This window comes from Gymnoscopelus braueri (assembly GCF_963280865.1).
Source record: "Gymnoscopelus braueri genome assembly, chromosome: 17".
NCBI classification, from domain to species: domain Eukaryota; kingdom Metazoa; phylum Chordata; class Actinopteri; order Myctophiformes; family Myctophidae; genus Gymnoscopelus; species Gymnoscopelus braueri.
Genome location: NC_137617.1, coordinates 20645785 through 20673016, shown reverse-complemented (window position 1 = coordinate 20673016; position 27232 = coordinate 20645785). Strand labels below are relative to the sequence as shown.

The window sequence follows — 27232 nt, the reverse complement described above, 5'->3', positions numbered from 1 at the left end:
CATCAACTGATGCACAAACTTGGACACATCATCAGTGTTGTTTTCTAGAGTCATCTGGGTGTGGATCCACTCACACTTGGAACGTATGTGAATGAATCCACGCCATCAGTCCGGCCAATGCCAGGCCAGGTTCCAATATTGTCTGCTCATTTATTCCTTTCATAACTTCCAATTTCACTTGTTTATATGGTGTCTCTCTCTCTTTTCTGATTGGATTAAATTGGTATCCCAACCTGAAAACGTATTTTCTGTTTTGCCAAAGAGCTGGAGACATGGAATCATAATGAAATGGTCAGCTGCATTGTTCTACATTGTCAAGGAAGGAAGAAATTACTTGCACAGCACTGTCTCTTGGGTTTCAGTATTACAAATCCTGTCGCATATCATCAGTTGTTTTGAATGAACATTATTTCCACATCACTACTAACACATATACACAAAATGACAGAATAGCATGAATGGGGGGTATATTTAAATTCAATCCCTCTGACCAAACAAACAAACAAACAAACAAACAAACAAATAAACTGGTTAAAGGTGCAGACATGCATGAGTCATAACCATAATAGAATAAACCGGGAAGTAACACAATTCTGGTGTTTCAAATTGTAAAGTAACAGCACATGTAGCCTACTCAAGTATTGTACTTAGGTCCCTATGTACAATTTTGAGTACATTACATTACATTTTTTTACTTTACTGGAGTATTTCCAATTTTCAATAATTTTACTTCTACTCCATTACATCTCAGAGGAAAATATTGTAATTTTACTCCACTACAATTATATGAAAACTTCATTCACTAGTTACTTTGTAGATTTTGATGATTATTACAAAACGCACTAACCACTTCAGCCGGGCCCTACATATATTTCGGCAATTTGAAAATAGCAGATCTATAAGCTCGCAATGCGTGGCCGTGTAGTGCGTGTAGATCTGCTATTTTCAAAAGATCTTTTACACATTTTGAACTTGTGAAATGGGACATTCTGCACAATGAGTACTTTTACTTTTGGTACTTTAAATTTATTTTGATGCCAATACTTTTGTACTTTTACTCAAGTACATTTTGAATACCGGACTTTCACTTGTAACAGAGTATTTCTACATTTCAGTATTTATACTTTTACTTAAGTAAAAAAAAAATTAGTAGCTACTTTTCCCACCACTGTCAAATTCAAAGCAATCTGGGAACCCATCGCCAACTGAAAATGAAAAACAGCGCCCTCTGCTGTTTGTTCCAGTGCAGAATCTGTTCTTGAGAGATTAAATTCAAAGTAACCTTCACCTATTTATAACTTCCAGTGCAGCAGATGGCGCTAGGTTTTAGATTTGACTTGTTTTTCCTTGTTTGTAGTGTTGTGCCGTCTCACGTGACCGGAAGTGCAAGTTCAAAACATTGTCCAACATCTGTGACATAAGTGGCTCTCTATGAATTTCTCCTACATTTTTAGCTATAAATCTTTTTTTTTTATCATTGTGAAGACGAGACTCTATCTTTGTTTCAGTTGATGTAAGTCGTGACTATTCAATCATGGCGGGGCCATTGCTGGAGTTTGAGACGGAGATGTTCCTGAACGTGTTGGAAAATGACGGGCTGCTGTTGACGGCGGAGGGTCTGGGGATAGACCGCATTCTGCTGCAGTTCATGCGGGTTCACTGCGTGGAGGACAGCCTGGTCCTACTGCTCAACGCAACCACTCCAGAACAGGTCAGAACAACTACATAACAACGTTACATTTCCCACTTGCAGACCTGGCTTATGATGGGAGCTGCAGTGCATAGCCATGGATCACACGACTATCACGACCGTCATGGATGAACTTCAGCCTGGTGTTTGCACTTTCTCCCTTTTTGGTCCGTACATCTACATAGACGTTTAGATTTCAAATATAAAGTGCTTACCCCATGGCCACGGATGTTACAATTCTGTACGGGCTTGCAAAAGTACCCGTATCTTCCGTATTGTTTAATAAAAAGCAAGCATTTTAATCCGACTGGTGGCCATTTTCTCATAGTTGTAATGAGTGCAATACACCGATAGGGTCGCATGGTTGAAAGCATTGAGAAAATACGGAGAAAATGGCCACCGATCGGATTAAAATGCGTTTTATTGAACAATACGGAAGATACGGGTACTTCTGCGGCCCGTACATAATTGTAACATACGTGGCCATGGGGTAAGTACTTTATATTTGAAACCTGAACGTTAATGTAGATGTACGGACCGTAAACAGAGAAAGTGCAAACACCACGCTGAAGTTCATCCATGACTGTCATGTTTCAGGGCTAGGTACCGCAGTGCTCTGAAATATCCTTCTGCATAAGGATATTTATGCGGGCTATCTATTCCCAAGTTCAAGAAACAAAATAAAAACTTCAATCATATACAATACATGTCTGTATCTGTGTATGCCCATATATAGAGATCCCTGATCTCTATATATGGGCATACACAGATCAATATGACGTCATAGCACTAGAGAGTGTGTGTGTGTGTGTGTGTGTGTGTGTGTGTGTGTGTGTGTGTGTGTGTGTGTGTGTGTGTGTGTGTGTGTGTGTGTGTGTGTGTGTGTGTGTGTGTGTGTGTGTGTGTGTGTGTGTGTGTGTACATTTAAGTCAGTGTGCTTACCAATATTTCAAGATTTTGCAGTCACTTGGAATAAAACCTTTGAGACAAATGACAGCGGTTAAAGGTAGTTGCTCTGTTTGTGTGTACATGTAGTTCTATGTACTGACATCAACTCAGGTGTCAGGTGCCTGTGTGTTTTGGGGGTGTTTTTAAATAATAGAGCAGGTGTCTGTGGTGTTACGAGTATGATTGTGTGTGCGTAACTGCCTGTTTGTGTGTGTCAGGTGGTTGCCTGGAGGAAGTAGCTGTCTTACTCTTGGAGCCTATATGTGCAGTGATTGCATCACATAGGCGACTCCATGTCGTCATCACCTTCACTTTGTTTGTGTAGGGGAGGGACTCGAGGGAGAGTGGCTGTGTAACAGTTGCAGAACTGGTGGCAAGCATCCAAGTTCTGTAAGATTCAGGAAGTTAGAAAAATAAAGTTGCCCCTAATATAGACTAGACAAGTGATGATAAACACTTATCATTGTGCCAAGGACACAAATAGGGCTGGGCGATATGACTTCAAATCAATATCACGATTATTTCAAAGTTATTCCTCGATTATGTTAATGAACGATAATTAAAAAAGAAATTAGTGAAAATAGCATATGTACAAGCTCACAATGCATTGCGAGCTTGTAGATATTATTTACATATATTTGCGTTGTTATTTTTTCACGGCACCATTGTACAATCAAGTTAAATATAGAGCTTAAGTGGTTAATCTGACTAATCAATTCAGTCGATTATTAGAATTTAGCTTGTGACAATTCATTGATTATATAAGAAATAAATAAATACAAAATATTGTTTTTGATATATTTTTTATGAATTGCCCAGCTCTAGACACAAGATTACATTTTTATTTTTATACATTTACTTCTGATTGTGTTCCTCTACAGAAAGGTCATCATTCATGGTGTCCCCTGACGTTTTACTAGCATGTAGGGGGACTTAACAACACATGTTGAAAAAACGCAGAATGAACAATGCTTACATTGTCCTCCTTCCCTGTCTTTCCCAGGAGTATTTTACAGAGCAGCTGAGAATTGAGGGTGTGACGCACCTGCCTAGGACAGTGACAAGTGACATCCAGAGCGCAGAGCGCTATAATGTGTACACCCAGGGAGGGGTCCTGTTTGTTACCAGCAGAATCCTGGTGGTGGACTTCCTCACAGACCGCATCCCTGCACACCTCATATCAGGTCTCATACAGCTCAAGTTGTGTTCTGAAACTGTGTTCACAAAATAAAAAAGTGTACATCTGAAGTGTACCATTCAATATCTGTAAAATATAGATTGTCTAGTCTGTGCAAGAGTCTGAATGTTTTAAGCAAGATGGTAACTTTCTGTAAGTTATACAAGTAGTGCTTTACTTTGAAATGGTTATTTTCAAGAGTTAACCCTGAAACAGTTGACTCTGTGGAATCTATCATGGTTGCAGAAAAAACAAACAAGCAAATAAAACTGATATTGCTTTTCACTGCTGTGTCACTCCCTTGTCTCCAGGCATCCTGGTGTACCGGGCCCATAAGATCATCGAGTCATGCCAGGAGGCCTTCATCCTGCGCCTGTTTAGACAGAAGAACAAGACTGGCTTCATTAAGGCCTTCACAGACAAGGCCACAGCCTTCTCCTCTGGATTCTGCCAGGTGGAGCGCGTCATGAGGAACCTTTTTGTCAAGAAACTCTACCTCTGGCCCAGGTCTGGTGGATTCTGATAAAAACCATGACTTCTGCATTGGTATTTAAAGGATAACTTTGCCACTTTTTTGTGGATGTGCAATCATTTCTGATGGTCAGTGTTGTCAATGGAATCGCATTCACTGAGAAAGCAGAATTCTGCTCACAGACACAGAGGATGTCTTCATTTACCAGTGTGCATTGCAAGGGAGGAAGTTGAACATCCAAATATGTTTCGTGAGTTTGTCGGGGTTACTAACTTTGCGTTCATTCCGTGGGCCTCAGCCACAGAGTTGAAACCCTGCCTGTAGTTCTTCTGTGACCCAGATACGTCACAATGGGTAGAAAACTAGGTTACTAGCGATACAGAGAACATTGGCAAGTGTTGTAGACATTATAGACATGCCACCAATTATGCACTAACTAACAAATGGAAATGAGGTTGAGACTTGGCAAAGTATTGAAGTCTGATACCATTCTCTATCTCTTTCCCTTTCTCCCTCTCGTCTCTCTATTTCTTAACTCGCTCACCCGCCTCCCTCCCTCCCTCCCAGGTTCCAAGCGTCGGTGAACACGGCTCTAGACAGACACAAGCCAGAGGTGGTGGAGCTGCATGTGACTCTGACCCCGGCCATGAAAACCATCCAGAGCTCCATCCTGGACATCATGGGTGCCTGCCTGAAGGAACTGAAGCGCTACAACCCCACACTGGAGGCAGAAGACCTCTCCCTGGAGAACACGCTGGGCAACGCCTTCGAGAAGGTCTGCCACAATGGCACCATTGCAGAGAGATTAGACTAGAGAACAGAATAGAGGATAGAACCGAGACATTGTGGGAAATTAACTGCAATTAAGACCCACACCTTTTATAACTGTCAAAATTGCAAAGCCTCTTTTTGATTTGTTTCTTAATAGAAAAGAAAAAAATATATAAATATTGTGAACAATGACATTGAGAGAGTCAATATAAAAACAATGGTTATTACACAAGTGCAATAATCTATAAACAAGGAGGGAAGCTGCCTACAGCTTTTAGCTTACATGCTCAAGATTATTAAGTAATTACTCATTCCAGTCATGGAGTCTGATTATTATTATTTATTTATTTTGCCCTCTCCCCCCACCCAGACCATCCGTCACTACCTGGATCCTCTGTGGCACCAGTTGGGGGCCAAAACCAAGGCCCTGGTCCAAGATCTGAAGGTGCTGAGAGTTCTGCTGCTCTACCTGACCCAGTACGACTGTGTCACTTTCCTCAACCTGCTCGAGTCCCTGCACACCAGCCAGAAGAGCTTTGGCAACAACTCTGGTGAGGCTGACTAAATGTGTTTGCACTGCTGGCATCCAACCCCAACTTCACCATGGGGAGGTCCTGTCTTGCCTTGTAAGGTTATTGGAAGCTGGATATGTTTTGAATCAGCAAAACACCCCTGTCACACCCTTTGTCCTGTCATTTGTAGTTTTATAAAGCATTTATATTCTTTTGCACACCAGTAAGCATGGCTGACAACAGGTGCATACAGTAGGATTAGATAGAGGCAGTATGCGGAGTACAGAAACGTATGCCAGGCAAGTGCTTCAATTTTGAATAATGTGCAGCACAATATGGTAATAGCATAGTAATATCTAAAGCGACGGGTGTTCTCTTCAGATAATACTTTACTGAAACTATGGTACTTACTTGTAATGTGCTTGCATTTGACTTTTGAAAATGAGTACAAGCTCTTGTCCAGGCTGTGTTGCATTACACACCCTCACTGTACCCTTACACTACAATTGTTGCTTTTGCTGCTACTACTGAGCTGCTATTTGGTTTATCATGTGAACATGCTACCACCAGGTTGGCTTTTCCTGGACTCCAGCACCTCCATGTTCGTGAATGCCAGGAACAGAGTGTACCGCATCCCAGAGAGCAAGAAGAAGCTCAAAGTGGCAGCAGAGACGGAGAAGAAGCAGACCTCAGGCACGGGTAACTGACAAAGCATTTTGAATTAATAGTTTTGGCCAGAGCTACATAGTTCAGACTAAGTTAATTCTTAAATCATCAACATTGTAAGCAAGCAACAGTAACCTGGGGTGTGGAATTCAGTTACATCTTATCTTAATTAAATTACTACTATTATACTTGTAATAATTAATGTTATTGTATTAGTTTTTGAATCAGAGAATATTCTTTTAAACTGTGCGTGTACATGTGTGCATCTCAGAGTCGAAGCGAGAGCTGGTGCTGGAGAAGAGTCCTAAGTGGGAGGCTCTGACTGAGGTCCTCCAGGAGATTGAGAAGGAGAACAAAAGCTCTGAACATAAACCAGGTCAGACTACTATAATTACACTAATTATGTGCATTTTTCGAAAAAGGTCTACAGACATCTTAGATATCAAGACAACATAAAATGCACTCAGATCTTACCAACAGATACCTACCAACAGATTGTTGGAACAGGAAGTCATCTCTGAAGTCATGTTTTTTTCTTCAGGTTCACTGTTCAAGTATTTAAAGCTGCTTGGATTTGCATGGCAAAATCTACTAATTGTACATACATTTCTTAGTTATTGGTTTGTTTGATATTTACTTTGGCAATGTAAACGTATGTTTTCTCATGCCAATAAACTCCCTTTGAATTGAATGTTAAGAATGGATGCATAAACATAGCACATAAGTGTACTACGGGGCATGACCGTTGGGAACGCATGCCCCTCCAGTTATGCGATACCCATTGTACGCATTTGTCAGAGTAGTTTGTGCGGTACCCAACATCATTTAACATAGTACCAGTCTATGGCTTGTTGGAACAGGAAGTCATCTCTGAAGTCATGTTTTTTTCTCAGGTTCACTGTTCAAGCATTTAATGCTGCTTGCCTTTTGTAACAGAGTCCACAATTAGCTACTTTTTTAGTGGTGCCAGGTAGGTGTGAAGTCTCTCCTTTTTTTGTTTAGCCAGGTGGTGCGAAGGAAGCCGAACAAAGGACTCAATAAAAAAATAAAGAACCTGTAGCTTTTTAGAACAGTCTTTGTATTAACCAGAGGTGGGTTACAAAAAACTTGTATTCAATAAAAAATAAGAAAAAATAAATCAACCTCAACATAAATTGCATTCAAAGTAATTCAAGAACCAATCAACAATAGCAACCCCAAAACCAAATTATTTTCAAGCAATGTTTTTCAAACAAAATAAAAAACGGATAAAGAATGCTCGACAACTGTCCTTGAGTGCTGCTGCCAGCATGCAGACTGAATCTCCCACACTTAATCACACACCTGTAGAAATCTCAGTCCTGAGCATGGAAATTGTCAGGTGTCAATCATGGTTAAACAGTGTCAATTGGTGATGGCTCGTTAATTAGAGTCAATTGGTCATGACTCTGGCCGTCACACTTTGCATGGCAAAATCCCTAATATGACTTGTTAGTGTCTTTGGAGCTCTGAAATTATACTTTAAAAGGTTAATCATGCCTTCCCCTGTGCTGTATTAGACACCCTTCCCTAAGGAGAATCAACCTCCTTTAAACCCTCCTCTCAGCTCATGTCCCAGTATAGGTAGCCTTATCTGACCTTCTAGAGGGAACAACGTCTGACCGCTTTTTTAAACCCTTATGGATTGCTTGTTTTGTTATCAGTTTATCTTATCTATCAACCAAGCATCCTCTATCGTCTATCACTTGCTTTCTCCCTGCAGGCCGTGTGTTGATCTGTGCCAGTGATGACAGGACATGCGCCCAGCTGCAGCAGTACATCAACCGCGGCTCTGACGCGCTGCTCAACCGGCTGTACACGCGTACTGTCGGCAAGCGGGACGCGGCCGCTGCCGCCACCTTAGAAATGGACTCACACAGGCATGGCAAAGGCTGGACCGTGAACCGACAGCCTGAGAAGACATCCAAAGGGAAGAAAGCAGCACAGAAGACCTCTAAAAGTAAAAGCAGACCATCCTTGACCCTGACCCAGATGATGGGGAAGGACGAAGACCCTGAGAGGGACGAAGCTGAGAGGACGGCCAGTAGCATAGACGATGATGGACTGATGGACGGGGAAGAAGAGGAAGAGCAGCTGAAGTTGGACCTGTCGTCCGACGCCTACTACGGCTTGCTGAAGGAGCCCATGACGGTTATCCACCCGCTGAGGGGCTGCAGCGACCCATACAGCCTGACACGTGTGCTCCACGAGGTGGAACCCAGCTTTGTGGTGTTGTATGACGCTGAGCTCAGCTTCGTCCGCCAGCTGGAGATCTACAAGGCCAGTCGGCCGGGGACGCCGCTGAGGTGTGTGTTTGTGTGTTTATGTGAGTGCTGACAGTCCACACCCCTTCACAGTTTCCCTTCATTGTGATGCTCAGTAAAAAAAGATATGGGTATAAAAGGGACACAGACAGAAAGACGGGTACAATGGGTATCGTTTGCATGACCGGGTGGAGCATGCATTCCCAACTTGCATCATATCCCGAGTACGCCGGTGCCCTTAACACATTGATTGCCAAGAACGAGTTAACTCATTTTTACTCGTTTTTAAAATCCATCACTTGATTGCCAAGATCGAGTTAACTCGTTTTTAAGAAAAAAATGCTCCTGAGTACTTTTTTTTTTTCAATGAAAGATCTCTGGCAATAAAATGCAAAAAATCTGAAATAACTCTGGCAATCAATGTGTTAAGTTATTATAAATGTTGAAGATTTGGAAAGAGTATTGCCTTATTTAGATGTTTTATAATATGGCTGTTTTCAACATGGAAATGGCCTTACATGTTTCAGTGTTTTAATATTAGTTTGGTCTTAGTTTGGTCTCATTCTCACTCAAGTCTTGTTGTTCAGCTCATGGTGTCTTGTCATTGTACTTCTCAGGGTGTATTTCCTTATCTATGGGGGCTCAACAGAGGAGCAGAGGTATCTGACGGCTCTTTCTAAGGAGAAGAAAGCCTTTGAACACCTGATCAGGTGAGAACCGTTTCTTCTAAAGGCTGTTTCAGACGGGGAGCGAGTGACGCGCCTTAGTAATTCATTTTCAATGTGAGATGGACGGGCGATTATTTGGGACGCACGGAGAAGTTGAGGGGCGGAGAGGCAAGCGGGCGCGGTTCCGTGAAATTCTCGCTCTCGTGCTCGTTTCGTGCACACACCCGCGGGCGGCAAGAGCTGGATTGTGGTCAGCTTTTTTTCCCCTGCTACCCGCAGGAGGACAAAACAACAATGAACGCCCGCGTCACTCGCTCCCTGTCTGAAACGGCCTTAACACTCCGAAGTAGCTCAATATATATATATGTATTAGTCATTGTTGGAAGTATTTTGAATTCTGTCAAGAAAATAGGGCTACCAGGTCGAAAGTGGTTAAGTCTGTCTGTGAATTTTATAAATATTAACCAATAAAAAGTGTTCACAAGAGCATGTGACTAAATAATAACTTTGAATACTTTGGATTCATTGGAAGCACCCGACAGCGACAATATATCATTTCCCAATATTTTTGTGTGACACGGCAGGGAGAAGGCCACCATGGTGGTTCCAGAGGAGAGGGAGGGCAGAGAAGACACTAACCTGGACCTGGCTAGAAATCTGGAGCCTGCCAACGCCACCGTCAACACTCGCAAAGCAGGCATGTCCCGTTCATTTACTGTACTGTTCTACTGCACTAGCTGTGGTTGTTAGACTCTGTACAAACATTGCTTTCTGCATTCCATCAGGATTGTTGTTCACTGATCACTATGTGTGAAATGTCCCCTCCTTCCCCTCTCAGAAAATCTGAATTCAAAGTGTTACTTTAGTGCTTGTCCAGGAGCCAATAATCCTTTTATACCTGGATTTGAATGTGTTATTCTCACCGTCTGACCGTCAAGGATGTGCACAGAACATGATTAAATAGAAAAGAAACAAGATGGAGTCTAATAACGGCGTGGCTTCATGTAGATCTTGGAGTTCATGTGGCCATTCTATGACGTATCTATGACAAATGACTCCATATTGATTCGACCGTCATTCATCCCACTTATAGACAGCTTGGCTCTGAAAGAGGCTAGCTAGTTATGTAGAAAGTCAAACAGTTATAAGTTAAATGTAACCTATGACGTCATCATATAGTATATGGGTCATCCATGTCCAAATTTGGGCATTTCAAGCCCCTTTGACCTCCCTTATAAGTAATTAAGAAAAGTAAAGGGTAAATATTTCAAAAATCATAAACATGCGAACTATAATTAGTGGCAGTGTGCACCGTTGGCACTGATTGGTCCAGCGGTTTGTGAGATTAGCTCCAGACAGAATGACATGCTCGCGCACACACACACACACACACACACACACACACACACACACACACACACACACACACACACACACACACACACACACACACACACACACACACACACACACACACACACACACACACACACCCTCTTATAGGCGGCTGCCCTCTTTCAGAGCCATGCCGTAAAAAAAAACAATATGTGAATGAAATAAAATAAAGTGAAGGACATCTGTGTCTGGTTTTGAACAGGGGGACAGGAGCAGCCGAAGGAGCCGTCACGTGTCATTGTGGACATGCGGGAGTTCCGCAGCGAGCTGCCCTCCCTGCTCCACCGGCGCGGGCTAGACATCGACCCCATCACCCTCGAGGTGGGGGACTACATCCTGACCGACGACATCTGTGTGGAGCGCAAGAGCGTCAGCGACCTGATCGGATCGCTGCAGAGCGGCCGCCTCTACACCCAGTGCCTGTCCATGACGCGCTACTACAAGAAGCCTGTGCTGCTGATCGAGTTTGACCCGGCGAAACCGTTCTCCCTTGTGGCCCGCACCGACTTCCGCCAGGAGATATCGCCCAACGACGTCATCTCCCGACTCACCCTCCTCACCCTGCACTTCCCCCGCCTCCGCATCCTATGGTGCGCCTCACCCCACGCCACAGCTGAGCTCTTCAAAGAGCTGAAGAAAGGTCGCCCAGAACCAGATGCTGCGGTGGCACAGGCCGTGACGGGCGAGTCGTCCGACACGGTGGCCGAGGCAGCCGACCTCTACAACCCCGGACCGTACGACTTCCTGTTAAAGATGCCGGGGGTCAACGCCAAGAACTACAGGGCACTTATCAGCAATGCTGACAGCCTGGCAGATTTAGCTAAATTCAGTCAGGACAAGCTTGCACAGATACTGGGGCATACTTCCAATGCTAAGATGCTCTATGACTTTCTGCACAATATTGCTGATGTCCCTGCACCTGCCCAGAAGAGCAAACGGACATGATGGACATGAAAGCTTATATATAAGGGTGTATTAAGCTTTAAAAAGACAGAAAAAAATGTGTTTCCTTATAAATTGTAACCAATAGAGCAATTGCATGCTTGGAGCCAAGTATCATGCAGCCCTTCTTTTATATGTACAGTTTTGTGACTGTCAGGACTGACTTTGCCTTCAGTGAATTTCAAACTAGGTTAAAGTGTCTTTGGTGCATTTGAATCTATGTATTTAACTCAGGTCTCGTACTTTTGTATAAATTGTTTGTCGGCGAATATTAAATATGGAAATTATGTAGTAATTGTAAAAAATACTTTTGTTTTGTATACACCTGTAAACCTGTGATGTGACAATAAAGTTGATTCTGTATGTAGAACACAATTCTGTAGAACTCATGGAATGGACCCTTTTCACTGATGTGTCATGACAGCTGTAGCTAATAAATAATGAGTGTTTGATTTAGGTATACCAAAGAGTAAGCACTGACAAGTCAATAGTATTGTCAATGCTTGCCAACTGCTATACATAAATCAAACATACCCACTATCAATTTAATTAACTACAGCTGTGTTTACTATCTTAAAGTAGATTATAATCTTATGTGTTTTCAGGTCCACAGGAAGAGAACGTCTGTGGTGATGACTGGTAACCGTGGCAAACATAGGACGGAGAAGGAGGGGAAGAGCCTGGAGGAAGGAGGGGAGGAGTCTCCTTATGGTAAACACATCGTAGTAGCACGTATATACTGTACTTGGACCTGATTTCTATTGACATGAATTCACTACTACACACCAAAATAGTAGGCTACCTTACCTTTGACCCTAACCAATACATACGTAACCTTTACATTAACCAATACATAGGCTACCTAACCCTATCCATCCACTACATACTGTACCCTTAACCACTACTTACCTAATCTGAGTTCCCAGAAGTTTTTCGCCTCGCATACAAACGGGAGCGGCGAAGGAACTTCTGGGCCAAAGCCCTGCTATCTGTGGGCCGGATGTGCGTTGCGCTCAGAATCTGAGCGGACACGCCTCTTACCGGTCTACTCGTCTAAAAAGTCCGACGAGAGGCAAACAGCAGTACACAACAATGGCGGCCGCAATTTCTCAAGCGGAATTTGCTTCCCGTCGCTCCTATTTACATGTAAGACCCACTGCATGTGGATCCCGCCCCCTTTTCTTCATTGGCTGTTGATTTGAATCAGAAATCAGTGGCCGCGCCCCTGCTGTCCAGGCTTTGAGCCGAAGCCTCCCAGACTACTACTTACCTAACCTTAACCACCACCAAATTGTCTGATTTCACCAGATTCACATAGTCTAGACTCTGTGATGCGGGCCACATTTTGACCAATGTGGCCTGCACCCCAAAATGAGTTTGACAGCCCTGGTCTAGAGGTATGATTCTCGCTTTGGGTGCGAGATGTTCTCGCTCTGTATGTACGTATCTGTGTGTGTGTGTGTGTGTGTGTGTGTGTGTGTGTGTGTGTGTGTGTGTGTGTGTTTTGTACATTTTGTCAATAAAGCTTCAGTGTGTTGTTGACTTACTGTTGACACTGTTAAAGCAACAACAAGCAGGGTGGATGAGGGTCGTCACAATTTTCTTATACATTTTTGTTATATATACGTTTTGTCTGGGTGTGTGTGTGTGTGCTCACAACACTGAAATACAAGAATGCTGTCATATTTGGTCACAATACACAATTCTTAGACTATTGTTCTCAGGTCTAACTAGGCCTACTCATTGTCATCTGTAAAAAGAAAAAAAAAACATTAACTGTTTTCACACTGGATGTACCAAGGTGACAGAGCATCAGATGACCCCACCCATGATGGCAGTAATGATAGCATTTTAAGTGGTGGTCATGTTGTTCCTTCATTTGCAGGGGGGTGGGGGGTGATTATTTAGGCAACCTACTGCAGAGAATGTTATACATGAATATAGTGTGTGTGCATGCTCTTTTAGTGTATCCAGGTGTAGGCCTAAAGACTAAGAAATTGACATTAGATTCCATAATTTTGGGTCAGCCTGACTCAGTGCAATTCATCCATTACAATCAATCTTACAGAACTATTTCCCTGTTTACTAGAGAATTCTGGTACAGTAACCAAACTCTGATTGTTGTATCCTGTAATATGGTATATTGTATGTTGGTCTGAAACTGGAGCCAGGTGTGCGTCCCCTGCTTGCCTTTGGGCGTGGGTGCTCAGCTGATAAGGTTAACTCAATAAGTCCACCAAGGTGGAAGGAAGCGGCACTCCAAAATAAGGGTTTTCAAGATACTGTCAATCAGTTACCTTTTTCTTTATTTCTTTAGAAAGCAGTTACCACAGTGTCTCGCAAACCCTTATTTTGGAGTGCTGCTTCCTTCCACTTTGGCAAATTTCATCTTATGGTATATGTTGTCATAGACATTCAACACATCTGTGAAAAGGGTCCATTTATGAAGTAAACATTTTTAACTATGAATAAGTGCAATATGTTCTTGTCCTGAAAAAGAAAGCACTCCATTTGGAGTTGAAGAGATGTTATATGGCAGCTCAAATGCTGTGCGCTTGCCAAATGCAATATCGCTTATGGCATTTGGCTTTTAAACTCTGGCCCAAAAATGAATAAATACTTGCTAATTGATACATTGATCCTTACATTGATCCTATTTTGAAATGTGTTTGAATACTGTCATTTCAACATGATTTCCCATACTGAATGCATAGTTTGTCTGTGTGTGTGTCTATATTATATTTATAATTTATCTCTGGCTGGGTACACAGTAAATTGGATTGATATCTTTTAGAAATAAAAGTACAGAAAATTGGAAATACTCCAGTACAGTACAAGTACCTCAAAATTGTACTCAAGTACCGTACTTGAGTAAATGTACTTATAGTTACTGTACACCACTGCTCCCCCCACCCCCTTCCCACAGGCTTTCCTGTCTGATAGCCGTGGTGACGTCACCCCGTGCATCCCGAACAGTGAGTGGAACAGTCGCAGCCATTTTACTCCGCAGAAATAAACTTGGATGTCCAGGAAAAAACATTCCACACAATAATTCCACACAGACACCCTCAGTGAGTCTCTCAGCACGGATCTAGATCCTCTCTGGCAGATTCGGTAAGATGACATCGGGTGATGTCACATGATGTCGCGGTGTATAACGGTCTTGTTTTTAGCATGATGTTAGCCTGCTGTCAGTTAATACACTCTATAGCTTCTAGCTGTGTGGATGGATGTGAACTGAAGAGGTTGTTTGTTGATGATCCGTCATGTTTCAGTCAGTGGCTCCATCATCACGGTTAGAATATAGAACGACAACATGGTTTGTGCGGGACGGGTGAACATGTCAGTCGAAGCACTTTGCTGTGTTCACCTGTCAGATTGATGTTAGTTTCTCCCTCATCCTACCTATACCTACCTACCTATACCCACCAACACCATGACAGCATCTGCCTGCACCTTGACTCAGTATTTCTGCCAAGGTTAACATGCTGTGTGGTGGTGGGTGTAGGGATGTCACGATTACAACATTTAAGTTGACGATTAATTGTCACACATAATTGTGATTAACGACTTGATTGTGTGTTTGGCATTGAACATTGGAACATATGAATGAAAATTACATTTCTGTTTGGCCTTTTAGGCTTCGTAATAAAAAAATCCACAGGGCAGATATGACAAATAACTTAAATATATATATATATATATATATATATATATATACATTTTTTTAATAAAAAAAATATAAAATAGCTTGTTGATCTGCTATTTCTGCTATTTTTTAATAATGTTTGAAAATGTATGGACATTTTTCAACGTTGAAACGATTATGACGATTATGCACAAATAATTGCGATTATGTAATAATTGTGACCGGCCTAGTGGTGGGGTTTAAGGTTAGTTGACAATGTTATACCTTTTTCATGACAGCTTGATGTTTCCCAAGGTCTAAATCATGGGGCATCATTAGGCGTCTTTGGTCTTGAAAGCTGGAAATGCTGACTGACTGTTGGCTTGTCATCTCTGGGTGGGGTGGGCTGATACCTGTACGGTACAGGTATCAGCCACCATTAAAGGCTTAATGTAGGTACACAGGCTGTACCTAACATTAAGCCTTCAATGGTGGCATCACTGAATCTGATCAAGGGTAGCAGAGATGGAGCACTGTATTAAATCCAAACCTCTGTGTGTGTGTGTGTGTGTGTGTGTGTGTGTGTGTGTTTTCTCTCAGAGGAGGTCCTGTCTGTCCTATAACTTGGCTTTGTTTCATGGTAAAGTGTGAATTATAAGCTGTCAAATGCTGCTGTGTGGATGCGGCCGGATGGGAAAGCAATTATCTCCACAGGCTGTTTCTTCAGTAAACCGTATGCCCAGTTGTTTGACTAATTTCAGTCTCCGGGCAGAGTGGCGGGCACAGTATCGCTTTGCAAGCTTGTGCCTACCAAGCTCATTTTAGATGTGTTTTTCCACTGTGTTGTCTGGTTGAATGACAATAAAAGTGAGACAAGGTAATCCAGGCACAAGCTTTTGCAGACTCTATTTACATTCTTGGCCCCTAAATGATGTGATAGCTCTTCCAGTCTTGGCCCAATCCTCACTCTCTCTTTTGTCATCAGGGTTTTAAATGGTCATTTAAGCCTAGGGACGGGTTACCACAATCATGACAGATTAGTTCTGTGCAGAAAGGTTGTTGTTTGCCAAAGTTTTTTTTATGTTGTTATTACTGTTTGCAAAACAGGTTTAGGTATTTTAGCAACATCTTGATCTTGATTAACTCACCCAGGGCAGAGGTGGCTCAGTGGATAGAGCAGCTGCTTGGGATTAGAAAGTTCCAAGTTCAATCCCCAGCTCCTCCTCCGTTAGTGTCATACTGTCCTTGAGCAAGACACTGCTCCTGCTGAGCAGGTTGGTTCCTTGCATGGTTTTCCTCCATCCTCGATGTGTGAAAATGGGGGGAATGTAATGCACGTTGTAAAGTGTCTTGGAGAAAGGAGCCATAGAAAAAAAATCATCATTTATCATTACCCAGAAAATGTAATAATTACCCAGAAAGCTAGGCCTTCTGCTAGACTACTGCCCTCACGCTTACAGTTGTTTTCATTGTCCTGGATCTGTTTTAATATAGCCAACAACCGTCTACTAAGTGTTCATTTATCCATTTCTTACTCTGAGTGTACAAATGGACCATATTACGGGTTAGTTAAATTAACTGTGAGGATTTGACTGTGTAGTCATTGTTGGAACATGGAAGGACAGACTGACTTCCTACTGATGTCTTATCTATTTTGTGTTCTGTTAAATCCTGCTGAAGTATGACTGTGTTCAGTGTGTTGCAGTGGAATCTGTTGTGTCCTGTTTCACCTTTTAGTTCCTGTCCCTTGGGATTTGTCTCTTGCTCTGTAGCCTTAGAATTCAGAGTGTGTGTGTGTGTGTGTGTGCACGCCTGTGTGTGTGCGTGTGTGCTCTTATCATTTTGTACTACTGATTTTTAAAAGGAAACCCTCGCTGACGACCAGACAGCCAGGGGGGAAACTCACAACCAAACCTCTGTGTGTTTGCGGGAACAGAGCGGAACAGTGACTGGAGAGAATGAGCCAAATGAATGACATCACTGTGTTGTCTTATCTCCGGGTTAAAGCGGTCATTTTCGTTGGAACAGACAGTGGTCTATTTCAGGCCCCAAAACTGTTGACTCAAATAGCTGTACATACTGATTGGTCGAGAGAGCGAATGCATTTTTGAGGCTAGTAAACAGAGTATGCTCTCTTTGCTGCTGGTTGCACTCACCGTTCAAATCTCTTTCTCTCTCACTCTCTGTTGTCTCTGTTTTTCTCTCTGTTCTGTCTTTCTCTCTGTCACACACACACACACACACACACACACACACACACACACACACACACACACACACACACACACACACACACACACACACACACACACACACACACACACACACACACACACACACACACACACACACACACACACACTCAGGTGATGGAGTGTGTTTATATGGGCGTACATAGACCAGACCACCCTGACTGAACCTTGTTTATCAGCTAGACCTTAGACTGCTACCAGTTATCTCATGTGGACACACACACATAGACACACACAAACACGTGAGCGGGTTTTCATGCATGTGTGCACAAGTGAGTTTGAGTTTTTTCTTTTTGGCAATGTGTACAGTATGCAATGCATGAGTGTGTGTGCGTTTGTGTCCTGTGCGTGCGTGCGACGTGCGTGCGTGCGACGTGCGTGCGTGCGTGCGACGTGCGTGCGTGTGCTGTGCGTGTGTGCGTGCGCATGCTGTCCGTGTGTGAGCATCACTGTGTTTTGTCACTCCAAGGGCTTCAAAGACAGGTCTATTTGTAGTGTAGTTGACCCTTGACCTTTTCTTGACAGTATGCCAAGCCTTGGGAGCAGCACAGAGCACCTCTGTTCTCTGTGTTTGTTATTGTCCTGCATAGTCGTACGTCTACAACGCCACGGGTGTGTCTTGAAATCGCCTCCTATTTATGTTTTGGTGCACAATTATAGGCCTAAGTGTCAGTCATTCTTTTTCATAGTTGTCTTTGCTGAAAGTTTGTAGTGTGTTTGAGAGCACTCAGTCCTTCTCGCAGTGTCTAAATCCAGCCATGCTTTCCTCCTAAAGAATGTCCTATTACTGTATACAGTATACCTGTAAATATAAGCCCCCTTACGGCTGTGTAAGTAATTGAGAGTAGTAGTCATATAGTCGTATTGTCAAAGAATGAATGGCTTTGTCCGAACTGAAAGCCGCACTCCATTAAATATTGGGTTCAACAATGCATGTTGTATAGATTTGAGGCAGAGAGATAATAATAATAATAATGAATTGCATTTTTATAGCGCTTTTCCAAGTGCTCAAAGCGCTTTACAATGGTTCATTCATTCATACAGGTGGGTGGGATAGACAGTACTGTGTATATACTGTATCCATTACACTGTGCCACTGCATTAAATGGTGCCTGGTGCATTCTACAGTATAGTGCCTTTACACACCAACCAGCTCACTTAGGGGTTATATGTCTTTGGTTCCTTTTCGACACTAAGTCGGGAGGGGCCTTGGGATCGAAACGGGAACCTTCCGATTCTCAGGCGGCTGATGCTCTACCTCCTGAGACACTGCCTCCCCATTACGTATGAGCTCCTAGACTTTATGTATCACAACAAGGCAAAGTACAGGAGCATAATGCACTCTAAACCTGAGTGGCCAGTTTGCCACCAATGTGTTCACTGATAGGCCTGTCGCAATTATTATATAATCGCCTAATCGCAATTATTTGAAATAATCGCAATAGTTTTTTGCATAATCGTCATAATTATTTCCATGTCGAAAAATCTTCACATATTTTCAAACATTTTCAAAAATAGTGGAAATAGCCGATCTACAAGCTCAAAACCCGTCACATCGCAATGAGTTTTGAGCTTGTAGATCGACTATTTCCACTATTAATGTTTATTTTTTTTGTATAAAGTTATTAAATAGTTATTTGTCATATCTGCCCTGTGCAACTTTAGTTTACAAAGCCTGGCTAAGTCAAACAGAAATATAATTTCTATTCATAATGCTCCAATGTTCAACAACAGAAACACATAATCGTGACAGCCCTATATACACGGAACTGCTGTTTGGATCAGCCTTGTGGTTGTCAGCTGGCTGATACCAGGCAGGCAGGTAGAGAGTCGTAAAGAAGAAATTCCACACACACCTGCACTGTGCAGCAGAACTATGCCTTTATATGGTGGTGAGAGAGCAGCCGCATACACCCAACGGTCACAATGAAAACATGTGACTTAACTGCTGAAAATATGTACGTGTACAGTATATATCCATATATATCTGTCTGTCTGTACACACATACAGTATATCATATTATGTATATATAATGTAATGCTCCTGTAGTCCCTGTGATGAATGAGTCAGTGTACCAAATGACCTGTGTACCACGGTCATAAGAAAACAATCCTGTCTGTGCTTTGTACTTGGCATATAAAAGCCTCTGTGATTGTCATGAACCAAGTGAGAATAGCTCTCAGGTGAAGTGAACCTAAAAACCCAGGCCCCCCTGATCCCGAGTGTGCAGATTTAATTTTTCTTGATGTCATATCTGCCCACCATCATCTACCATTAGACCCAGGTTTAAGACTGTCGTGCGTGCGTGTGCGCGTGTGTGTGTGTGTGTGTGTGTGTGTGTGTGTGTGTGTGTGTGTGGCCTCTTTGATGAAACACATGGTACTTGTTGCTGCTAGCACTGTTAGCAGAGCAGCACGCGGGTCTGTGCCATCTGGACCTGCACTTTGATTCTGCCGGGGAAGCATCCGTGTTTATACCCCGCTGCCTAGTCAGCCATGATAGTCGTTTGCTTGTTTTCCCTCCCTCCTTTCTTTATCTCTTTCTTTCATCCCCCCTTTCCTACTGATTCACTCATCTCTTCCTCTTCACTATAGTATTTTCATACTCACTTGATCGCTCTTTCTCTCTCTTTCTTTCTCACTCTCACTTTATACACCTCCTCCACATAAAGCATGTAGTAGCTCTTTATGTCCAGGACTCCAGACAGATATACACGCTCACAATACGTTGCAATGAGACACGTTGTGAACTTGTAGATCTGTAGTCTTCAGCAAAGCGATTTGATGTAGAGGGGAAAAGGAGGGGGCCAAGTACAAACCTGTCAACGAAGTATATACTGTAGGTTGAAGTAGTTATAACTACTTTGAAGTCGTTATAACCACTTTCAACCTGGCATCCCTGTTTTGGGGTACGTTATTATAAGCGAAAATGAAAATTTCAAATGTTTTGCTCTTTTTTTTTTAACATTTTCAAACATTTTCAAAAAGACACGATGTGATGCGTTGTGAGCTTGTAGATCAGCTATTTTTGCTATTAATTTCACAAAGTACTGTTGTACACTATGTAGGGATTAAGTGGTTAAAAAAATTAAGTCCCTCCTGTCCTTTCTCTCTTCTCCCTTTGTCTCTGTCACCCTCTGATTCACATTTACACAAACTCATGTCTCAATTGAAATGACTTAGCAAGGCTGTATCCGGTTGAATCCCAACTGCGATGCAGCCCAGCTTCTTTGTAAACCAAGTGTACTTCTGTTGAAAGGCTACCCAGAGCCTCCGTCTTCAGGCTGATTTAATCTCAAACCTGAGAGCGTTCAGCGATAAGAGCACTCTGCAGCTCGTCCCGCCATTGTCTCTGCACTGCGTGTCCACTTCCATCGCCATAGAGACCGCTGCGGGTTGCCCTAGCAACCCGCGAGCATCTATCGTGAGGTTGTCCCCGGGCGCAGCCTTAATTAAGGGGCGTCCACTACTTTTTAATCAGGCAACTTTAAAGTGCTACTTAATCTTTAATTCTCACCGCGCTACCAACGCCGCCTGTTCGTGGAGCGTAGATATCTGATTGTTGCATTAAGCATGCATGCATTCTTTACCCTCATAGGCAAAACTTTCAGGTTCCGGTATCAAGCCAATTGAGATGGTAATGTTTGCTTTCTCGTCTCCTCCCCAGGTTGGACTACATGGCTTAGGGTATCTGCAAGCAGAGTGAGACGTCTCCTTTTCTCCCTCTGTCCCTCCTCTCCTCTCTTCCATCGGAGGTAAGCACAGACTCATAAATATAAATCAATTGTGCATTATTGTGTTTAGAAAGTTTTAGATCCTCTACGACGATCAATAGACTATCAGCACATAGTTTAGGCATACACTGATTATAGATTTTGATGGTGTGATTGGCCTGCTGCGGCGCCACGAACCTGGAAATCATGGTTGGATCCCCAGCCCACCGGGTGACCACATTGTGAATCATTGCATGCTCAGGGATGTTCAATTCTGCCTGTTTTCTTTTGAAGCTCTTGTTTCCTTTTACAGCGACGATAAAACCCTCGCACAAAATGTCAGCATGCTCATGCAGTGAATTACACCCCATGTATCTTGAGGACGTGGGAAATTGCCAGATTTTAAATTGTGACCAAAACAAGAAAACAAAATAGAAGGAAAATGGTCATGTTTAAACACATTTATTTGAGCAGCTTGTGGTTGCTACAGTTATATCTTGTCACTAAAGTAAAAAAGTTATCTCAAAATAAATGTTGCAAGGTAACAGGTTCAGACTGGATGTAACAGGTTCAGACTGGATGTAACAGGTTCAGACTGGATGGACAGATGTTCAATAAACTTTAAGGGAATGATCAGTAGGCTGCCCAACATAACTCATTACTGTTTAGGTTGAAAAAGGTCAAAATGAATAACAGATGGGTGGATTTTCATGAACCTTTCTTGAAATAATGAGTAGGTTGCCCCAAAGAAATAATTCATTTTGGGGTCAAAAAGGCCAAAGTCTCAGTCATGGTAAGTATTGAGGACAGATGGGCAGATCTTCATGAAACCTGATGGGAATCTCCATTAGGCTGCCACGAAGAGATGACCAGGGTCAAGGTCAGATTTGGAAGACATAGAACAAGAAATGTGGGCAGGTTTTCACCCCAGGTGCATTTGTTTGGTTTTGTGCTCTATAAATATATTGTTACTGTTGGGTGGAAACCTTCCCACAAAACCAGTGAAAATAGAAGATCTACAGTAAGGCGTTGTAAGCTTGTAGATCGTCTATTTTCACTATTTTAAGATGTTTTAAAAATAATAATAAAAAAAGAACGGTTTCCACAAGACAGCGACGATATATCATTTCTTTAGCATTTTTGTAATGTCACATTTTGGATTTAAAATCAGCAAAAAATACACCATAGCTTTGCTTTGTGGCATTCACCGCTTTAGCTTTGACAAGTGCTATGTTGAGGGCCAATACTGCTGACTGGAAGATATTACTGTCCTCATTTCTTCGCTCTGACATCTTGAACTGGGATTTTGGAGATTGCTACATTTCCTGTCCATAAGACCCGGCACGCAGCAAAAGATGCTTTGAGAGACATAACAACACATGACCTGTGGTCAAAGCATTTACACTTCCTGTTCCAATTGCTGTTGATTTAAGACATGTGTGTGTGCAGAGAAGACCTTGAGGAAAGCTGTTCAAGCTTTTTAATACTTTGTCATACGACCGTGACACGTTGTGAGCTTGTATATCGGCTACTATCTTCGGTGCGGCACTGTCGGCTCTGCACTTGTATTTTAGTGTCTGATGTCTTGGCCAGAAATCGGTATCAGCCAATAAAAAATTAATAAACTGCTGTTGCAGTTGTTATTTTGTCATGACTCTATCAGACCAACCTGCCAGTGCCACCTGTTAAGGGTTCTGACCCACTGGTGGAGAACAAGGAAAACCGTGATGATCTCAGGAGACTAATGCAGTCCAGACCACCCTCACATTCATAGTTTTTACCTAAGCCCTTATAGGCTCACCATGGCCTCTCTTAACCCATTAAGACCTGAGGCCGATTCTACAAAAGCCTTCTTAATCAGTAGTTCTCAAACTTTTTCGTACTTCAAAATGATTCAACATTTTTCAAACACTTTAAAGATTTTCCAAAAAGAAAATGTCTAAAATAATCGATGTACAAACTCACAACACGTCGTCGACCCGAGTTGGTAGATCAGCTTTTTTTGCTATTTGTTGTACGACAAATTATATAGGGTTTTAGTGGTTAAGGCCTGAATGACCTCAGCGACGGGTTATTTCTATAGTGTCACACCAACCAACTGCTCAGCCTACATTAAAGCAGCAATTACGTTAATTAGCTTGAAGTCTGTGTTTTCATTGATTGCATGTTTTTATATTTTGGCATATTCATTGCTGATGAAGATTAATATTTTGATTGCTGCTTTGAAATGTGCCTGAATGAAAAATGTGTCGGATTGTGTGGATTACTTGTGGGTTTGCTCTGGCACATGCACCTTACCATTTAACATAGCTGCCTAAACCCTTTAATATGGTGTAATATTATTTTTTATTTATAAACATATTATGTCAACCTAAAAACAAATGCACAATCAAAGGAAGTGCAGATGAATGGTCCAGGAATAATGAGCTGAACTGATGACAAATGCATTTCTTCAAGACATATTTTCTCATCAACTGGTTTGGGCCACATCTCATTCCTTCAGCAATGTAAAGAGAAGGCATGTGGCCAAAATAATGTTGGCGAGAATATGGGACGCAGAGGGCATTTTTAGCTATTTCCCTAAAGATAAGGCTACGTCAGCCAGAGGAACATAAAGCGATAAGTAGAGGCGCTGACATGTTCAACCTTGCGTGACAAGCCTTACATTGCTGGGTTTAGGATTCATGCTATCTGTAGGGCACCACCACTCACCTCTGCAGCACCCATAACACTCACATTTTCCTAACCAAAATGTAAATGAGTGCTTTAATTTCCCATAGCAACACGCTGTTCCCCTCTCTCTCTCTCTCCTGCAACTGATCTCTCTGATGTTTTTCTTTTTTGCACTTTGAAAGCTTTTGGGGATTAATAAATGCCGCCTTCAGGGACACTGCATGATTCTGATGCCAACAGCAACACATTAGAGTTGGATGGGAGAAAGGCCACTAAGACCCGGGCACGGATGACTGTGGGTGTCGGGGCTCCACAGGCAAATCTATCAACTGCCATGGATACTAAACTGTTTTGTTTTCGCTGCCGCGAAATGTTTCCGTTCCCTCCACCGGGTGAAAGCGGCTGTGGCAACGTCACACGAGAGATTACGAGGGTCTCTCCGTCCATCCGAGCTGAAGAAACATTCACCCTGTCCGCCGAGACTCGAGTGCGTTGTGTCTTGGGGCCGCAGCGGTTCGAAATGATTACTCTTCATAATGGCTGAGCCCCGCCACCACGCTGTAATGAATAACACGGCATGGACTGAGTCCTTCCAGATGGTTGCAGATGAAATGCCACCCTTAGCATTTTTCACCAGCCTGTCGGGAGTGTAGTCATGCCAACACAGCGATGACGATGGTTATTATTCTCGAGCACTTTTGAATTTCTGAAGGGCTCACAATTTCCCAGGGTGATGTATTCCTTCCTGTATGTCTCCACAGAGACCAGCAAAGTGCTTGTGGTTTATTATTATTATTATTTTCATTTTCTTTTGTGACTTTGGTCACGATTCCATTTAACCATTTCAGCCCTATTTTATACTTTGTCATACAAGGGTGTCACGCTAAAACTGCGCCGTGACATGTTGACTGCTATAATCACCATCTTGAATATTTTATTAGAATCAATTGTGTCTTTATAATTGATTAAATCAAATCGATTAACTTTTTGTACTATAGTACATTACATCCTTGTAATTGTACAAATTAGAATGCTCTGGCAGCATTTGGGTCTATACAAGGAAGGTCAAGGGATGCGTGGTCCATGACACCGTCGCTGGGCACTCTGTGCCAGGGATGGACAATACAACCCTAGTGACATGTCCAGTCTGATAGACGTACTGTAACTTAATGAATGGATCGAGATACGATGTCCCAGCTCATGTACAACCACTGTGATATTGATCAGCGGGAAAGTCCCAACTCATTTGTAGGCAGTCAGCAATGGTGATTAAGACTGTGAGATTTGGCTAGTTTGATATACGTAGAGTACATTCTCCAATCGAGACAGTGTCAAAACTAATACAGTATGTCAATCTGCTATTTTGCATACAATACGTAGTAGTGCAAAGGTAACAATGCATCTTTTCTCTTTATCGCTGCTGCCTCTCTGTTAACCTGTGTTAACAGTCAAGTCGAGTAACGAACGTGTGATAACTTTTAGATAAATCTGACAATTACAGAGATCAAATCTCGAAGTTTGCCCGTCGACAAGCCCAGGCTTGCGTTCCACTTCTGTTGCCGACATACTCATACGTCTTCCTCCTCTCTGTCTGCAGGCGTCATCGTGACATCGGCGAGGGGGGGGGAACGGTGACGGAGCCCTTCCCCACCGCTGCCAGCCAGCCTACCGGGACGACACACCTGTTCCCAGCCCTCTCCCCTCACCCCGCCACCCCGCGCCCCGTGGCAGGATGGACCCCCAGGCTGCCCAGGGGCTGCTGGGAGCAGGGGGGGATTATGGGATGATGATGATGATGACACCCACGCTGGCACCCAGCCCTCAGAGCGAGGCGGTGACGCACGAGCTGGAGGAGCTGTCCCTCCATCCCACCACGCGGAACCTGCCCCCGCTGAATGAACGCAAAAATGGTGAGGTGCCCCAACATGCTGTTTTAATGGAAACGCACGTTCTTTAATGCACTGTAGAACTTGTTTTTCATTGGCAAATCGAGTCTATCCCGATATGTTCCCCCAGAGCACTGTTCAGTGGTTAGATTTCACATTTGCTATTGCATCAGACACTTAACCACTTATACCCTATAGTCTTAGTGAACGACTTTACTCAGACCGCTTCTTTCCATGCATCTACACCAAATCTCTTCACCAAAAATAACAGATCTACAAGCTCAAGACGTAGATCGGCAATTTTTGGCGAATGTTCCCCACTTCCCCCCAGAATAGGCATGATGGGGTTCAAGTGATTAACCCCTATATACTTCATCATACGATGAAAGTTCTAGCCTGAAATGACATTCCCAAAACAGGGGCACCAGGGTTAACCTTATTTTGATGTCCATGAAGGCCACAATGTTCTCTGTATCTGTAGCTGTACTACAGCTACCCAGTGTCGTACAGTTTTCTGACATCACCGTGTGACGTAAGAACTATAGTACAACCAGTTCCGACTACCATAGGTGGCTGCAGATTGCAGAACACAGAAAGAATGTGAAGGAAGTAACCCAACCAACACACAAACTATATTTGGATGTTCAACTTCCTTCAGCTTCCTTTGCATTGGTCCTGTGGTCTGCAGCTTCTTCTGTGTAAATATACAGTACTGTACGTCCCTTTAATGGGAACCGCGTCCACAATGCATGCTGGTCTATGTTGCCACTGTCGGTAAAGCTCTGTGAGAAGAACTCCGAATTCTCCATTGATATAGTAGGCGGTGAGGCTTTTACTGCTTCAGTTGACTACATTGTAGTCAGTAATAATTGCACATCCACAAATGAGTGCCGGTTTTCTACTTTAACTAAACTTATCATCGTCCTCTTCTGAAAATGATCTGGTAGGACCAATAAGACCTTAATAACCTTTATTTTAGTTGCACAGTGTGACCATACATACCAACCAACAAAGTTTAGCCCACACAGTCTTAAACCTCCAATTGTTTTCACTAGCTTGGACTAAGTTTTTTTGGATGATTTTGTGTTGTTGGATTTTGGTGCTGATGTTTTTTGTCTATTGTCAAGGTAAAAACGGTTAAATGACTCAACGGGACTAAATGTGATGATTAAAACAAAAAACGGACTAAATAAAAAACTTTTGAAACAAAATAATTGGGATTGATCGGAATCATCCAGTTCCATTACACTTCCACATGCACTGCACACATACATCTAATGCATAACCAATTTATATCCTCGGTCAAACATACACAAAGAAGACATGTCAATCCAACCAACCAACCAACCAACCACTCAAACTTTCTACCTCCTAAACAGAGCCCTCAAGCTCATCTACAGTATGCAACACACTCGGAAATTATAAGCCTGCCGTTCTGTAGCTGGCTTTGCACGCTAGCTGCCCATTACTCACATCACATTGTCGCCGTTTTGGCAGCCTCACAGGTCCGACCGAGACAATGATGGATGAACGGCGATGAATAGCAGGGCTTTAGAC

The 27232-nt window shown here is 42.8% G+C and overlaps 2 protein-coding genes across 2 annotated transcripts in view; both read left to right on the top strand.

Moving 5' to 3' along the window:
• Positions 1 to 1395: 1395 nt before the first annotated feature.
• On the top strand, positions 1396 to 11978 carry ercc4 (excision repair cross-complementation group 4). Its single transcript, XM_080456099.1, has 11 exons — positions 1396 to 1711; positions 3642 to 3822; positions 4127 to 4322; positions 4855 to 5062; positions 5429 to 5609; positions 6141 to 6269; positions 6508 to 6612; positions 7978 to 8560; positions 9136 to 9228; positions 9771 to 9883; positions 10784 to 11978. The coding sequence occupies exons 1-11, from the start codon at positions 1535 to 1537 to the stop codon at positions 11524 to 11526; spliced, it is 2709 nt and encodes a 902-aa protein (XP_080312225.1). The 5' UTR covers positions 1396 to 1534; the 3' UTR covers positions 11527 to 11978.
• A 2557-nt stretch (positions 11979 to 14535) lies between these two features.
• Positions 14536 to 27232, top strand: part of mrtfba (myocardin related transcription factor Ba) — a 36738-nt gene continuing 24041 nt past the window's right edge. The window contains exons 1-3 of the mRNA XM_080456095.1: positions 14536 to 14637; positions 21071 to 21158; positions 25387 to 25699. Of these exons, the coding sequence (XP_080312221.1) occupies positions 25522 to 25699 (178 nt within the window). The 5' untranslated portion in view covers positions 14536 to 14637; positions 21071 to 21158; positions 25387 to 25521. The remainder of the gene's footprint in view (positions 14638 to 21070; positions 21159 to 25386; positions 25700 to 27232) is intronic.

Bases quoted from the DNA above. Each gene is read 5' to 3' on its own strand.
- ercc4 (XM_080456099.1), top strand. From the start codon at position 1,535: ATGGCGGGGCCATTGCTGGAGTTTGAGACGGAGATGTTCCTGAACGTG. The intron at 4,323-4,854 runs GTCTGGTGGATT...CCTCCCTCCCAG, and splicing joins AAACTCTACCTCTGGCCCAG to GTTCCAAGCGTCGGTGAACA. The intron at 8,561-9,135 runs GTGTGTGTTTGT...TGTACTTCTCAG, and splicing joins CGGCCGGGGACGCCGCTGAG to GGTGTATTTCCTTATCTATG.